The sequence below is a fragment of the Barbatula barbatula genome (assembly GCF_947034865.1).
Source record: "Barbatula barbatula genome assembly, chromosome: 17".
NCBI classification, from domain to species: domain Eukaryota; kingdom Metazoa; phylum Chordata; class Actinopteri; order Cypriniformes; family Nemacheilidae; genus Barbatula; species Barbatula barbatula.
The window spans coordinates 3100774-3115240 of NC_136780.1; the positions used below are offsets into that span (position 1 = coordinate 3100774).

The window sequence follows — 14467 nt, forward strand, 5'->3', positions numbered from 1 at the left end:
CAGGACAAAAATGAAAAATTACAGTTATTGATTTGGTTGCATTACATATTGTAATTGAACTTTTAGTTTTGTTCAAAGCAATACTGATCTTAAAATTTCTATTTGGACAGGTATGCATTATGCAATGATATTAAAATCATAAGATATTAAAATATATGTATTGATTAGAATAATGTTTAAAAAATACATTTCACTTGCTTCATTAAATCCACGTGATCAAGGTTAATACTAATGTAATCTTAGATGTATTGTAATTATTGAGGACATTTACAATTTAGTAGCCACACGTAGCATAATTTACATGTAGAATTGTGTTACGTTTCCGCTTTAGCCTTTTTTTAAACAGATTCAGAAAAGTGTCTGCAAACATTTGACTAGTTTGTGTGCTGGGTAAAGGGAAAAGAAAGCGTGATTTATGCACAGAACTTTGTCGCATCAACAAGAACAGAACTCCAAATAAGTATGAGCCTGCATCACGTGACGCTCGCCGGACCAATCAGCGCTAAACCTCACAAGCCGGAAATGGTGCCCAGTTAAATGTCCTACGTTCCTTTCCAGGTGTCAATCATATTTCTGCGCGATGTCCTTGCGGAATATTAATGTTTAACGATGGGCCTGACGGTTTGTTGGATTATTTATGCATTTATCGGTAACTGAAAGCTCGTCGGCTCGAACAATGCAGTGTTTCGATGCCGAAGATTGTCCTAAAAAAGAAAAACAATGAGGCCTTTTACAGAAAATGAGGAAGAAGTGTCAGGCTGAGAGCAGGTGAGTTACTAAGATCAGCTGATGTGACACATCGTTGGCTTGCACATGGTGAGGAAATGTAATGTTTTGTGCAATCGCGTTGCACGCGATGTGTGTTTTAATGGGTTTTATTTGGCAACCAGCGATCCGTGTCACGATCTTTCCAATGCCGTGTTTCCACGACCCGCATAAGTGTTTCTTTATCAAATTCATGCTGTTGTAAATATCAGTCGTATGTTCTGCAGATGCGCGCTGTTGACAACTTGTCCGATTGTATCAAATATTTTTGTTATGCTTTGAGTTGTACGTTTGAAATCAGTGCTTGTAGTCATTCAGTTAGAGTTTATATCAAAATACACAAAAAAACAACCTCTGCCACACCTCTTTATCATCCAATAGCAACAGTTGCTATGACAACCCCTCCTGGCTACAGCCATTACTATAGCAACGAACCTGGCAGCGGGAGTTTGATTGTTGGTTCGATACGATACGTTTCAGAATAATAATGAAAATGGGAATTGTTCCTTTACTATTCCTTAAAGTAAATACAATGTTTCCACATTATTGACATTTTCCAGGTATGTCCTCACAACTCCAAGCGTTTTCCTCGCCCTCCGTGTCCTCAAGTGGCCTCTCCCGCTCTAAGAAACTAAAGGTGGAGAACCCTGTGTGGAATGAAAGCAGCCAATCAGACGAGAGCACCTGCTACCAGCAGAGCCCGAGTCGGACTAATGGCTCCTCCCCCTCAACATCCCGCTTCAACTTCTCCTCCGGCCTGGTCGTACCGCGGGAGCAGACGGTGGTACGTGCCGCCGACAGCACAGGCAGCATTCCGGAGCCCTCGTCGTCCTCTTCTTCGTCATCCCTATCAAGTCGGCACGGAAAAGACACAGGCTCCACGTCCCTGGCCTGTGAGGGTTACAGGAAACAGGGAAGCCTGAAGAGGAAGAGCGAGGAGGTGGACAGTAGCGACAGCGTGCAGATCTTGGAGGAGCTCTCGGCTCCTGTGCTCCCCAACCGTGCTCCCAGAGGCAACGCTACGGCTCAGTCCATTGCTCATTCTGCGTCTACCACCAAGAGCAGCAACTCTCACAGTGAAGGTGACTATCAGCTGGTTCAACACGAGATCCTTTGCTCTGTGTCCAACAGCTATGAGGTTCTCGAGTTCCTCGGACGTGGGACGTTCGGACAGGTCGCCAAATGCTGGAAACGTGGGACCAATGAAATAGTGGCCATTAAGATTCTCAAGAACCATCCGTCGTACGCCCGCCAGGGTCAGATAGAGGTGAGTACTGCTTTGATAAAGACGAACTGTGCTATGATGTGATGTTTCTACCAGGTAATAAAAATCGTATTTTTTTAAGGTGAGCATCCTGAGCCGTCTGAGCACAGAGAACGCAGATGATTTCAACTTTGTGCGCTCCTACGAGTGCTTCCAGCACAAGAACCATACCTGCCTCGTGTTCGAGATGTTGGAACAGAACCTCTATGACTTCCTAAAGCACAGCAAGTTCAGTCCACTGCTTCTGAAGTGCATCCGGCCGGTCCTGCAGCAGGTGGCCTCGGCCCTGATGAAGCTGAAGAGTTTGGGTCTCATTCATGCCGATCTGAAGCCTGAGAACATCATGCTGGTGGACCCCATCAGACAACCATACAGAGTTAAAGTCATTGACTTCGGTTCCGCCAGCCACGTGTCTAAAGCCGTCTGCTCAACCTATCTGCAGTCTAGATACTACAGGTGAGTGGCAGATCTATACGGTCACTTGAATATAGGTATACAGGTTTGGAACAACTAGAGGGTGAGGAATTCATGATAGAAATGCGTTGTTGGGTGAATGAATCTATCCCTTTAATGTCATTTAATTAAATGTGCATTGTTGCATAGCAGTTTTACACAAAACATTTTAGCACAGATGTTTATAATTTGATCTCACATGTTTAACTCTTAAATTTGTTTGTTGTGGTTCAGAGCTCCAGAGATTATTCTCGGCCTGCCGTTCTGTGAGGCCATTGACATGTGGTCGCTGGGTTGTGTCATAGCGGAGCTGTTTCTGGGCTGGCCTTTATATCCTGGAGCTTCAGAGTACGATCAGGTCAGTAAGAAAGTCACATTTTGCAACTGTCCTTCTGAATCCCTGTATCTTCATATTTCATGATTTTGCCATCATTATTATTCACCCTTTATGTTTCTCAATGGGTTTTGCAAATAAATATCTAACCAATGGAAAGTATTAAAAAGTGCTTGTCTGCTTTGAGAACACAGTAAGTATTCATTTAAAAGGTTTATTGTTTTTTTCACGTTTTCTGAAAAACATACAAGGTTTCAGAAGGGCAGCGACGATTTGCTTAAAAATAATTAGAGCTTTTGTTTACGCCAAATTTCATTGATGGAGTTGGCGGTAGATTCAGGTGTTGACCAAACAGTATGCCTACGAAAAGGCAATTTTCCCCAGAGATATCAGTCAACCAAGTTATCGTAAAGTATGAAACAAACAGTCAGAAGTTATCAATGAAAATAATTTAATTATCTTATATGCGTCCATCTGAAATGTGTGTCCTGTATTCTATATTCATATATATTGTGTATTCTTGTTTTTGCACCAGATTCGGTACATTTCTCAGACTCAAGGATTGCCAGCTGAGTATCTCCTGAGCGCGGGCACTAAGACCAGCCGATTCTTCAACAGAGGTCCAGACTCCAGCTATCCTCTCTGGAGAATCAAGGCACGCTTTACATAAGCTCACTGTGTGTTTTATTTCAGAAGACATCGGATCACGAGTAAATCCTTACTGTTCTATTTCTGTTTCACAGACTCCTGCTGAGCATGAAGCAGAGTATGGCATCAAGTCCAAAGAGGCTCGCAAATACATCTTTAACTGCCTCGATGACATGATGCAGGTAGTGATGTTTGCCAGAAAAGATGATCAGATCAGATGATGGAATAAATGTGACTGGCAACTAAAATGTTAAAAACAATGCCTGTCAAAAAAAATGTGTATTGCAGGATTCATAACCATGAATGAAAGCGGTACTTCAGGCTTGAATCAACATTTCCCCATGTTTTCTCGCCCTCAAGGCATCCCAAGGGAAGCTCTAAAAAGAGCATCCAGTGGCTCTAACCACTGAGCTTTCCTGGACCTAGCAACGCAAAGGTCATTGGTTCGATCCCAGGGATTGCATACTTAGAAAGATAATGTATAGTATAATGCAATGAAAGTCGCTTTGGATAAATCTAAATGTAATGGTTTAAAGGAGGCCACATTGTGAAAGTCAGGAGTTGTTTTTGCTCATTTCACATGTTTAAATTAGGGAGTTTTCCTCCCTAGTCCACACAGACTATTTATACAAATAAAGCTGCAAAATTGGGTAATTCAAACACTGTCGTATTGACATCCAAACCTTGCTACTCAAATAAATCAGTACTAAGCCGAAGCATTAAGCTTTACGTGTTGCCAAAACATTCAGACTTTCATGATTTAATTGGTTTTCATGTTTCAATTCAGGTCAACACGACTAATTTGGAAGGCACAGACATCTTGGCAGAGAAGGCTGATAGGAGAGAGTTCATTGACCTGCTGAAAAAGATGCTCACGCTAGACGCGGACAAGAGGATCACGCCCACCAGGACCCTCAACCACACGTTTGTGACGATGGCTCACCTTCTTCACTTCCCGCACAGCTCACTGTAAGACCTGACGATGATCTTACACGTTACATGTTATATTACATGTTTAGCGTATGTTATCATTGAAGTACTTTTAACATCTCCGTCTTTCGCTGCGTAGTGTGAAATCCTGTTTCCAGAACATGGAGATCTGTAAGCGCAGGTGTACAGTCTTCGACAACAACAAGAACCTGTTCGCCAGCCATAACGGGCCCAGCACGGCCACCAACCTCACGGTCACCTTCAGCAGTCAGCTTAATCAGCACAATCAGGTGTGTACTAATGCCCAGATGCATTGTGGGAAATTTGATAGTAATTCATTTATTTTCCTTAAGAGGAGTAGTTCGGTTTCCACCGTGTTATGGTGCAAAATTCCTTAAAAACATCTTTATATTTTGAATGAAATGTTCCTTTAAGACTTACGTATTACAATAACACATGTCCTGCCAAGCCGCAGTAGCGTGTATTACAGCATAGTGTTGTATATGCTGCCCGCTGTGTATTGAGATGTTTAGTGCTATTTCTGTACATAGACTGCGATGTTAAGAATCTCCCTCTTATTCCATTACCACCAGATGGCCTCCACGGGGGGTCAGTCCTTGTCTCTCAGCAGCAACGTTCCTTTATTGAACTACCAGCCTGGTCTGTACCAGCAGGCCACTATAAATATACCAGGCTTGGCCCAACAGAGCGTCCCATTACAAGCTCGCCCCACTCAACTGTGTGCCCAGTCTGAGCCCTTCCAGCAAACCCTCATTGTGTGCCCTTCTACCATACAGGGTGAGCTCCAATCCCTTTTACCCAACCATCCTTCTCTCTTTTACCTCCACCCTGCTGTTTTATTAAGACCCTCATTGCTCTGGAAATGTCTTTGCTATGTGATCATTACAAAGGATGTAAGGCATTAAGGTGGTACTTTTGTTATGTCTAAAATTGTTCTAAAAAAGTTATTGCCAGGCACAAATAATTTTTTGTGAGTTCTTGGTTGTTGTTGCATTGTATAAATAACACAATTGTCATGTTTCATTCAACAGGACTCCAGACTTCCAACAAACAAGCTGGTTATCCGGTGAGAATGGACAACGCTGTTCCCGTCGTCCCTCAGAATCAGTCCACACAACCCCTGCACATTCAGCCCAGCATGCTGACACAGGTAGAGTGCAGAGCCTGTGTCATATTGTTTATTTTACACATATGACACCGTGAAATGCACCCATTCACTATTCCATACTAAGAGTAGTCGAAACCAAAAATGGGGGTTATGAGGAAAGCTTTCCAGGGTTCGTATTCATTTTTTTAACACAAATATATGGCTTGCGCTGCCTCGGAGTGTGTCCACGAATACACATACTATGCAATTACATTGGAAAGGTTCCGCCCCAGTGTTCACGAGTGTGGAGAAAGAAGACCGTTGAATGACACATTATACGTCTGTGCAAGATTATTGTTTAAAATGGTCAGTTTGTGTGCATATCAGGGATGTTTAAATCTTTTGAAGTCTACGTCATGTGGAACCTTTCCGACATGATTGCTTAATACGGAAGTCGTGGATGCGCATCCTGGAGGACCTCCGGGGCAGTGCAAGCCATATATTAGGTTTAAAAAGTATCTTATTTTCAGTTTTCTTGGAAAATGACCAATCGTTTGGCTAGACAACACCCTTCTTCATCGGCTGGTGTCGTGTAAAGCCTTTCGAAGCTGCGATGAAACTGAAACATGGACCTTAATCAAACAGCCCCCCGTTCAAGTGCATTATATGGAAAAGAACCCGAGAAAGCTTTCCTCAAAAGCCCCAATTTGCTTTCGTCAGAATAAATAAACACACGGACGAGATGTGGGTGAGGGAATTATCATGAATTATTGAGTTCGTAGTGAACTACTCCTTTAATCAATGTGAAAAACTGAGTCACTTCTCATTATTGCAATGCATCATGGGAATGAGAGCGCTCATTCGGTATCACTATGAATTCGGACACTACGAATTGATGTCCCCTCAAATACTGCACTATATTAGGGTATAGGGGGCTAGTTCGGACACAGCCACTGTCTTGTCAAACACTGGCTCAATCTCTTTTTGTCAACAGTGATTTCCAAAGAGACGTTTTCAAAAAAATTATTTATATATTAATGTGAATTAATATGCATATCTTATTGTGTATTCACTCTTTTAAATGATATTAATCCAAATTAAAACTACTCAACTGTTATTATTTGTGGAGGTCTACTGGAAGTGACTTTGACCTCGGCACTGTTTTGTCAATGTTTTAATGATGATGGTGGAAAGTCCTGGCGAGTCACTTTGTCCATCAGCTCAGCCAGCGTATTGTAACCCTGTCCCTCCATCCTCAGTTCCTCCACACATCCCTCTGTCCCCTCCCCAGCCAGAGCACCAGCACGCCACTGACGGTGGCTTCACTGCGGTTTCCAGCTGCAGGACTGACAGCGCTGGGCTCTCGGCGTCTGGAGCAGAGCCCCGCTATGCTGGTAAACCTCAGGCCTGCCGCGTAAAGCACCTTTTCCACGTTTCCTGAACATCTCTTTATTTCCATCCACTTTACCTCTCATTGAGTTGCATGTCGGGCTGTAAATGTACCTCTACTCTATATGTTGTTACTGTGCGAAATATTTAGGACTTCAATGCATATTACAACGATGTTGCAGGAGTTGCAACTTCAAGCTTTAAAATGAATTGCTGTGATTTGTAAAAAAGTTGAATTGTCTGTTTTAGCTTCTTTTCTCTGTCATGATTTAACAAAGCTGTTTTTCTAATGGGGTCTGCCGTGGACCCCAGGGCCGGATGCATTGAAGCATGGCTGCTTGGCTGTTTGCAATCCAAATGATTTGGATTTTTTGCAGACCAACTCCTGTGCCAACAGATGTCCTCATATTTTCCCTTTCTGCTGCTAACCATCCGTTCTATTCAGATCTATTCGTGATGACTGATAAACCCTGTCAAGCTATATTGCTTTATTAATGAGTTATGAGTTATATATAACGCAAATGTTAATCTTTTACATGTGTCGTACGATCACTTCTTCATGAAAGGTTGACTCACTTCTTTATTAGTGCAGATTCGTTTCTGCTGACATTTTGCTTTACAGTATAATATTTTTTTAACTTACCTCATGTCTCTGTGGTTTTGTGATCATACAATAGAAGTCAGCACGTCCAATGTTTTTCAATTATCAACATTCTTCAAAATATCTTCTTTTGTGTTTTGCTGAAGAAAGAAAGTCACGCAGGTTTAAAATGACCTGAGAATGAATATTCGGTTGAACTATCCCATAGTCATAGTAAATGTGTTGAGAGACCATATAGTGACAGTGGTAACATGCATGTTTACATGATTTGAAAAACATTTGTTGACAAAATGACAATGCTTGTAACAGATATTTTATTTTAGAATCAACTGTTATTGCAATATTATTATTTATCACAGAAATGCACTATTATTATCATTCCTGTCACGCTATCACTTTATTAAAATGTGTATTAAACAGATTGTGTTTGCAATGAATCCAGTCGAATCTAATTCGGAGTCAGGTTTTATTGCACATGCATAATCGATTTTGTTGTTGTTGCGAAAGACGTTTTCATTTAATTGGTGATGTTATTCAAAGATTACTTGACGTTTTGTTAAACTGTCTGTATGATTGTGTGTTTGTATTCAGCAGGGCTGGCCATCGGGCACACAGCAGATCCTCATTCCATCCTCGTGGCAGCAGATGCCGGGCATGGCCATGCACAACCCCAGCCACCCTGTGCTGTCCAACTCCCCGCTGGTCTCAGACAACAACACCCAACAGAACACCAGCTGGAGGTCGGCTTTGCTTCTCTTTTTCTAGCACTCTATTCCAGATTATTCCTTTATAAAATGTCACTTTCTTAAAGAGGGTTTTGTGCGAAACTAATTTCAGCGGACCACAACGTTGTTTTATGACCACGGGTGCACACCAAGCAAATTACATGAATTCAAGAACTACATTTGAGTCTGACATGTGAACTCTGAAGTAGTATATGCATTGCTGTTTCTAGTTTTGCGGAATGCATTTAAAATGAGATCCAGCTGTTCATGTAAAACATTCAGCTTAACACTACTTCTGTTCTGCAGATTGATGTGTTGAATCTGTAAAAACTCCTCGTTTTGTACTGGTACATGTGCAATTCTAATTCTCATAACAGCGTTTGTGTAATGCTCTCTGTCAGGGGTCGACATGGAGGTCAGTGTGATGGGCGGCAGCAGCAGGGCTCTGCACAGGGTCATAATGCAGGCGCACAGGTCTCACTCAGTGGAGCGGGCAACAGTCGCACGCAGCAGAATGAAGCCAAGAAGTCAAAGGGTCGGCGTGCCGAGAGCAGAGCCAGGTATCACTCCAGCCACATCTCTAGATTCATCATTAATACTAATAGTGGTGCAAGGGATCACAAAACTCAGGTTTCGGATTTTGGGTCAGGGATCGGATCATTTTTCGGATCGGCTAATGTAAATGCTCATCATAATTTATTACTGTATTTTATTATAATATTAACTATAATAAACTTGTTTTTGCAATCAATAAACAGCCTTCACCGTCAGACTCAGAAACAGCTATGGCAACTGGAGCTTAAGCAGTGATTTGCGATTGGTTATTTGATTAAGACTTATTCCACCATCGCGGGCATTGAAACTCATCCAGTTCCTTGTTTATATTGATGTAAATTTAGCGTCTTGTTATATCTTAAATTGTTGTTCAGACTCGGTTCAGAGCACATAGATAATAGCAAAGTAATGATTTTATGAATTTAACAAATATTGCTCTCTATTCTTTTTTGCGGGTTTAAAACTTTTGGTTGCGAGTTGAATTTTTTTTTGCGAGTGAAGCTGTATCTCAGTGGGCAGTCTCTACCCACCGAGATGAAAGGGCTTTTTCTATTGAAGTGACAATATGATCACGCACACTACGTTTCCCCCCTGCCGCCAGTCTGGCAGATAGCTAACTTGCTAAGTTGGCTAATCAGCGCTAACACCAACTACAGATGGGCTTAGCTAACGTTACGTATTAAGATGGGAAAGCATAATAATTAAGTTCACTTGATACAGAGTTTAAGATTTCGCCATTTCTACTGGAAACTTGCTCTTTTATCAGACTGGCGACAGGGGGAAAACATAGTGGGCGTGATTATATTGTCACTTCAATCAGGAATGACCAATAGAAAAAGCCCTTTCATCTTAGTGGATAGAGACCGCCCACTGAGATACAGCTTCACTCGCAAAAAAAATTCAACTCGCAACCAAAAGTTTTCAACTCGCAACCAAAAGTAAACCCGCAAAAAAGTGCGTCACGTGCGCTTTGACTCAACAGAACATTGCTGCTTATGCAGCAGTTTAAGTAGAGAATGGGCTTTTATATTGTACGGGAGAGAGAGCAAGAGCACGTCCGCGCTTAAACCATCTTTTACTCTCTAATACTGTTATATAGTACTCTAAATTAATACATTTACAGAAAATCTGCGATTTGTCACATCCGTTTCACCACTAAATACTAGCATGATGTCGGATTGCACTATAATTTATGGCAGATTCAATTTCAAATCTTATTCAATAGTGATGGTAGTTTATATATATTTTATATTATTTCAAAAGTAACAATAAGCATTTTATAATTTATTTATTGGATTGATATAATTAATTTGAATTTAAATACATTCGATTTACACTGTTGAACTACACTAGACATTAGAATGCATTGTTGACATTTAAAAAATGACATGTAATTTAAAATGATTTAATGTAAATGCACGATTCTGTCACAGGCCAGTGTCCTCTCTGCAGTCGGCCCCTTCAGCATCACACAACTGCGGTGATGCATCCCAGCCTATCATTATCTCCGACACGCCCAGCCCTGCTGTCAGCATCATCACCATCCACAGTGACACAGAGGACGAGGACGACAGAAAGTGTCCACCGGAAAGGTACAATCTCCTTCGCATCACAACCAAAACTCTTCATTCTGTCGTTATATACTATTTTATTTGTTATTTTTATTACATTAAGACAAGACTACATTTGCAAAATAACTAATGTCGAGGTAGATAATCTTACTATAGTACAAAATAAGCATTATATCCAAATTCTGCATGACATGACAAAATCTCAGGCAACACAAGGTGCAACAGGATTTTTAAAAGATTAATATTTCATTGTGGATGGAACTACATGGTGCATCACTATAATATATTGCAATATTTGTACAAATACTTTGACACTTGTAGCTGGTTAGGACAAAACATCTATTATTAACATGATGGAGTCGTGATTCATAACTCAACACTTTATCATGTGCTAGCTACTGTTGGATGAGGATTATTTATGCACTTATCACAGCTTGATCACAATAATCATGAGATGAAATGAGTTACCTGCTTCTTCTCAGCGGCAGCTGCAGCGCGAACCAGCGAACCAACGTCATCAGCTGTGTGACGGTCCATGACTCCCAAGATTCAGACTCCTCCACCAGCACTCCCCTCAGCCCCAGACACCTCCCAAACTTTAAAGAGAACACACGCTCCTCCAGATCTCTGGCTGTGGTCATGCCGTCGGTGAAAACGCAGCTCTGGGATGAACCTTCGAAAGGTCAGTGTGCTGAACTTAATTCAGGTTTCTTTGTGTTGGTGATACTCTTCTTTTTCTACGGATTCTACTTTTGCACCTCCGCTTTGTCTCTGTGCCTTTTTATACAAGGTTCTTAGATGTTTGTATTCCTGGTTTTCCCTAAATAATCACTGCTTCTGGATGTTTTCCTTTCATGTTGACCTTGAATCAGCTTTATATTACTCAAAATGTTTTTCATTTTGAAAATGATGTCTGTACATGAGCGGTGAAATATCATTTAAAATCAGGATTTTACTTGCAACAAATGAGTAACTTAATCTTCCACCCACAGCAGTGCTCAACAAGAGACAACCTGCTTATGAGAGACGTCAATCTACTCATTGGTAATATTTGTTCTAAGCCGGTTCACGGTATTTCTTGTACTGAATTTCAGAACAAAGCAGTAATAGTTCTGGAAAATCAAAGAAAGGTGCAAGCTCGCAATCCAGTGGCAACCGGCATCAGATGGCTGCATCCAACAGATCTCAGCCTCTTAATCTTAGCCAGGTAAGTGTAGTTTGTACAGTTGTGTCTCCATTCATTTATGACTACTGAAATGGATACAAACTGACTAGAAACTAGAAACATAGCCCCATGTAAAAAAAAGGGGGAACATGTGATTCATTGCAAATTTATTGCACCTACGCAGGCACAGCAGTCAATGATATCATCTCACGACCGTGCAGGGGGTGGATCCTTAAGACGCCAGCCCACCTACCCTCCAACCGGCCCCTCCCACTCCTACAGGCTACATGAGGAGTCACTCTTCGGTTCCGCCTCCAGCCTGTACGCATACCCTGCCTCTGCCGCTCTGGCCTCCGTGTCACAAGCAGTGGACCAGCTGCACAATTCGTCCGGTTCCTCTTCCTCCAGCCGCCACGCACGCACCGCCGGGCCGTACTCCGCCTCTCTGAGTCTTCTGCAGAAGAACAGCATGATGGGCGTCATGTGCCCGACCTCGGCTGCGTACCAGCAGCAGCAGCTGTCTGCGCAGTCGTACCAGCGTTCTGCAGCTTATCCCCTCAGTCAGAGAAAACTTAATCAGTTCCCTTACCTGTGAGGACCCGACATGTTTGGTGTGATATGGAGATGTCGTCGGAAGAGCTTAGTTTAATTTCTAACTTTTTTTATTTGATAACAGCCTTTTATTCATTTTTAAGGCATTTCAGAGGTGCAAAGCATCTTAAATAGTCTTATGCTTGCACAATGTATGCAAAGATGCTATATGGTTACATTTCCCCAAAATCGCTTTTGTTGAGAATTACATCAAACTTGATCATGAAAATGAATGATCCCAGTAAACAACTTTTCGAAGTTTCATACAGAAAATTAGGATACTGTGCACGGTATATATAATTGATTATATACTGCAGAAATATTAAGGTTAGCATCGTGGTGAATTTGGTATATGTGTAGCAGTATGCATTAAAAAACACTTTTGGACATCTGCAAAACTGATCGGTCAGTTTAGGAGAATCCAGAAACACGTGCCCTCAGTGGTCAACTATACATAAATGGATGTAAACTGTCTAAAAAAATCATTTAAAAAAGGCAACACATTTAAAATAAGTGTTTAGTTGACGAATTAATGTTTTATATGTTTATCTAGCTGTCTTTGGTACGTATGTGAGTCAGTGAGTAATGACTGCCAATATTTGTCCTTTAGCAGCTAAACTGGTATTTATAAACTCGATTAAAAAATGTGTTGCAATGATACATAAATGATGTCATGCTAAGATAGTTAGAACTGAACAGGCCAAAGTGTGCAGGACTTGATCATTTAACACTGTTTTGTTCCTGCAAAGAAATTCCTAATATTATGAGGATTTTTGTCTAATGGAGACAAACAGCTTTTCTAGAGTAGTTGTAATCTAAGCACTTACGTCATTTTAAGGGGCAAGTCACACTTGGTCTCTTAAACCGCACGGAAAACACGAGGCCGCGCCATTTTCTCTAGTCAAATGACCTGCGGTGCACCTGCCACGTGTCTACATCAAAAATAACGAACTTGCGCCTGCAAAAGACGCTAAATGTAAATCGTCCCTTATTAATTCATTCAATTACGGTTGGGACGATCTATCCAGCTAGATTTTCATCTTTTGGTTTACCGTTGATATAATTGGTTTATGCATAAACGATCATGTTTAAATGTTAACATTATTGCGCTTTTGTTGATTTATTTATTTAATGTGTGTAGGGCTGTCACGATTATTAAATAATCGTTTGTTTGACCATCGTGATGGTTTCGTATCATCGCAATAATCGCACATCTCTATAGAAGGGGGAGCAATAAAATTTTTATTGTAGTCTTTGCAAGTGAGAAAAGACTGTCAAGAAGCATTTCTATGACTTTTAATGGGGGCTTCATTTCAATCCCGATCAAACTCATTTTACAAGTATTTTGCGGCTGTATTATTGACATGTAAAAGCCTAGAGCTTAAATATATGATGACCCCTTTTTTTAAGAGAAAATAAAACATAGTCAGATCTTCATAACAATATGGTCGTTTCAAAGCCAAATAAAAAATGTATGAGAATTAAGCCCTAAAACAGACAATTAATCGTCATAATCACAGTGATTTATTAGGCAATTAATCGTCAGACAAATTTCATAATCGTGACGGACTAAATGTGTGGTTTAAAATGTTTGTTTGTATGTGTTTTTATTAGGGCTGTCAAACGAATAATCGCGATTAATCGACATCCAGAATAAAAGTTTGTGTTTACATAATATACAGTATGCGTGTACTGTTCATATTAATTTTGTACTTATAAACACGTATACATCGACATACATGTATACATATTTAGATGTGTTTATTTATATCTATGAAAAAAAAATGTATATGTATGTTCTTATAAATAAAAAAATGAATACGCACAGGAAACCGCTTAATAGTTTGACAGTCCTAGTTTTTATGTTACAAATAATGATTTCCTTTCGATTCTTTTTATTAGTTAATAGACATTGCATAATTTGTACTAAATTAATTTAGATTGTACTTTCATACTTTTACATGTTGTTTTTATTTCATTCTTTTTTGTATGCTTTTGTAATCCATAACTCGAGAAGCTGAACTAAAGAAATTGCTCAGTGTGTATTATGGCGCTGTCTTGTATTGTTATGTTACGTCATGTCTTAACATCACATCCTAACCAAGTACAACACTTTCAGTGTCAACTCATAAACTCATGCAAAGAGCGAGTTTTAACCACTTACGTCGCACCTGTGGCCTTGTATCACAAAGCCGGGTTTGGGTTTTTACCCAGGTAAGTTCGCGTTTAGTTTGAGCATACTCCGAGTTTTCGGGCTCAAGAAGGTGGATTGGTTTTGAGCGGGTTTCGTCGCTGTGGTAACTAAGGCTACACGGCTAACCTGCTCCGGAGCAGGTTTTATTCTGGGTTAGAGATCGCAAACCAAAAC

At 40.7% G+C, this 14467-nt stretch overlaps 1 protein-coding gene across 4 annotated transcripts; it reads left to right on the forward strand.

Annotated features, from left to right (window-relative positions):
• The first annotated feature begins 531 nt into the window (after window positions 1-531).
• Window positions 532-14142, forward strand: hipk1a (homeodomain interacting protein kinase 1a). Of its 4 annotated transcripts, none has more exons than XM_079478643.1 (17): window positions 532-768; window positions 1326-2032; window positions 2112-2485; window positions 2717-2840; window positions 3352-3471; window positions 3560-3646; window positions 4252-4433; window positions 4534-4684; window positions 4988-5192; window positions 5447-5565; window positions 6762-6896; window positions 8084-8232; window positions 8619-8777; window positions 10206-10364; window positions 10826-11025; window positions 11438-11550; window positions 11693-14142. In XM_079478643.1, exons 2-17 carry the CDS (start codon window positions 1328-1330, stop codon window positions 12101-12103), a joined length of 3393 nt encoding a protein of 1130 aa, XP_079334769.1. In that variant the 5' UTR covers window positions 532-768; window positions 1326-1327; the 3' UTR covers window positions 12104-14142. The 4 variants fall into 4 exon arrangements, with proteins under 4 accessions (XP_079334769.1, XP_079334770.1, XP_079334771.1 ...); XM_079478644.1 differs by having other exon boundaries at window positions 8087-8232; XM_079478645.1 differs by lacking the exon at window positions 6762-6896.
• The last annotated feature ends 325 nt before the right edge of the window (window positions 14143-14467 follow it).

Coding starts and splice junctions, on each gene's coding strand:
- hipk1a (XM_079478643.1), top strand. CDS start 1,328: ATGTCCTCACAACTCCAAGCGTTTTCCTCGCCCTCCGTGTCCTCAAGT. Junction 8,233..8,618: donor CAACAGAACACCAGCTGGAG/GTCGGCTTTGCT, acceptor GCTCTCTGTCAG/GGGTCGACATGGAGGTCAGT. Junction 11,026..11,437: donor CTGGGATGAACCTTCGAAAG/GTCAGTGTGCTG, acceptor ACTGAATTTCAG/AACAAAGCAGTAATAGTTCT.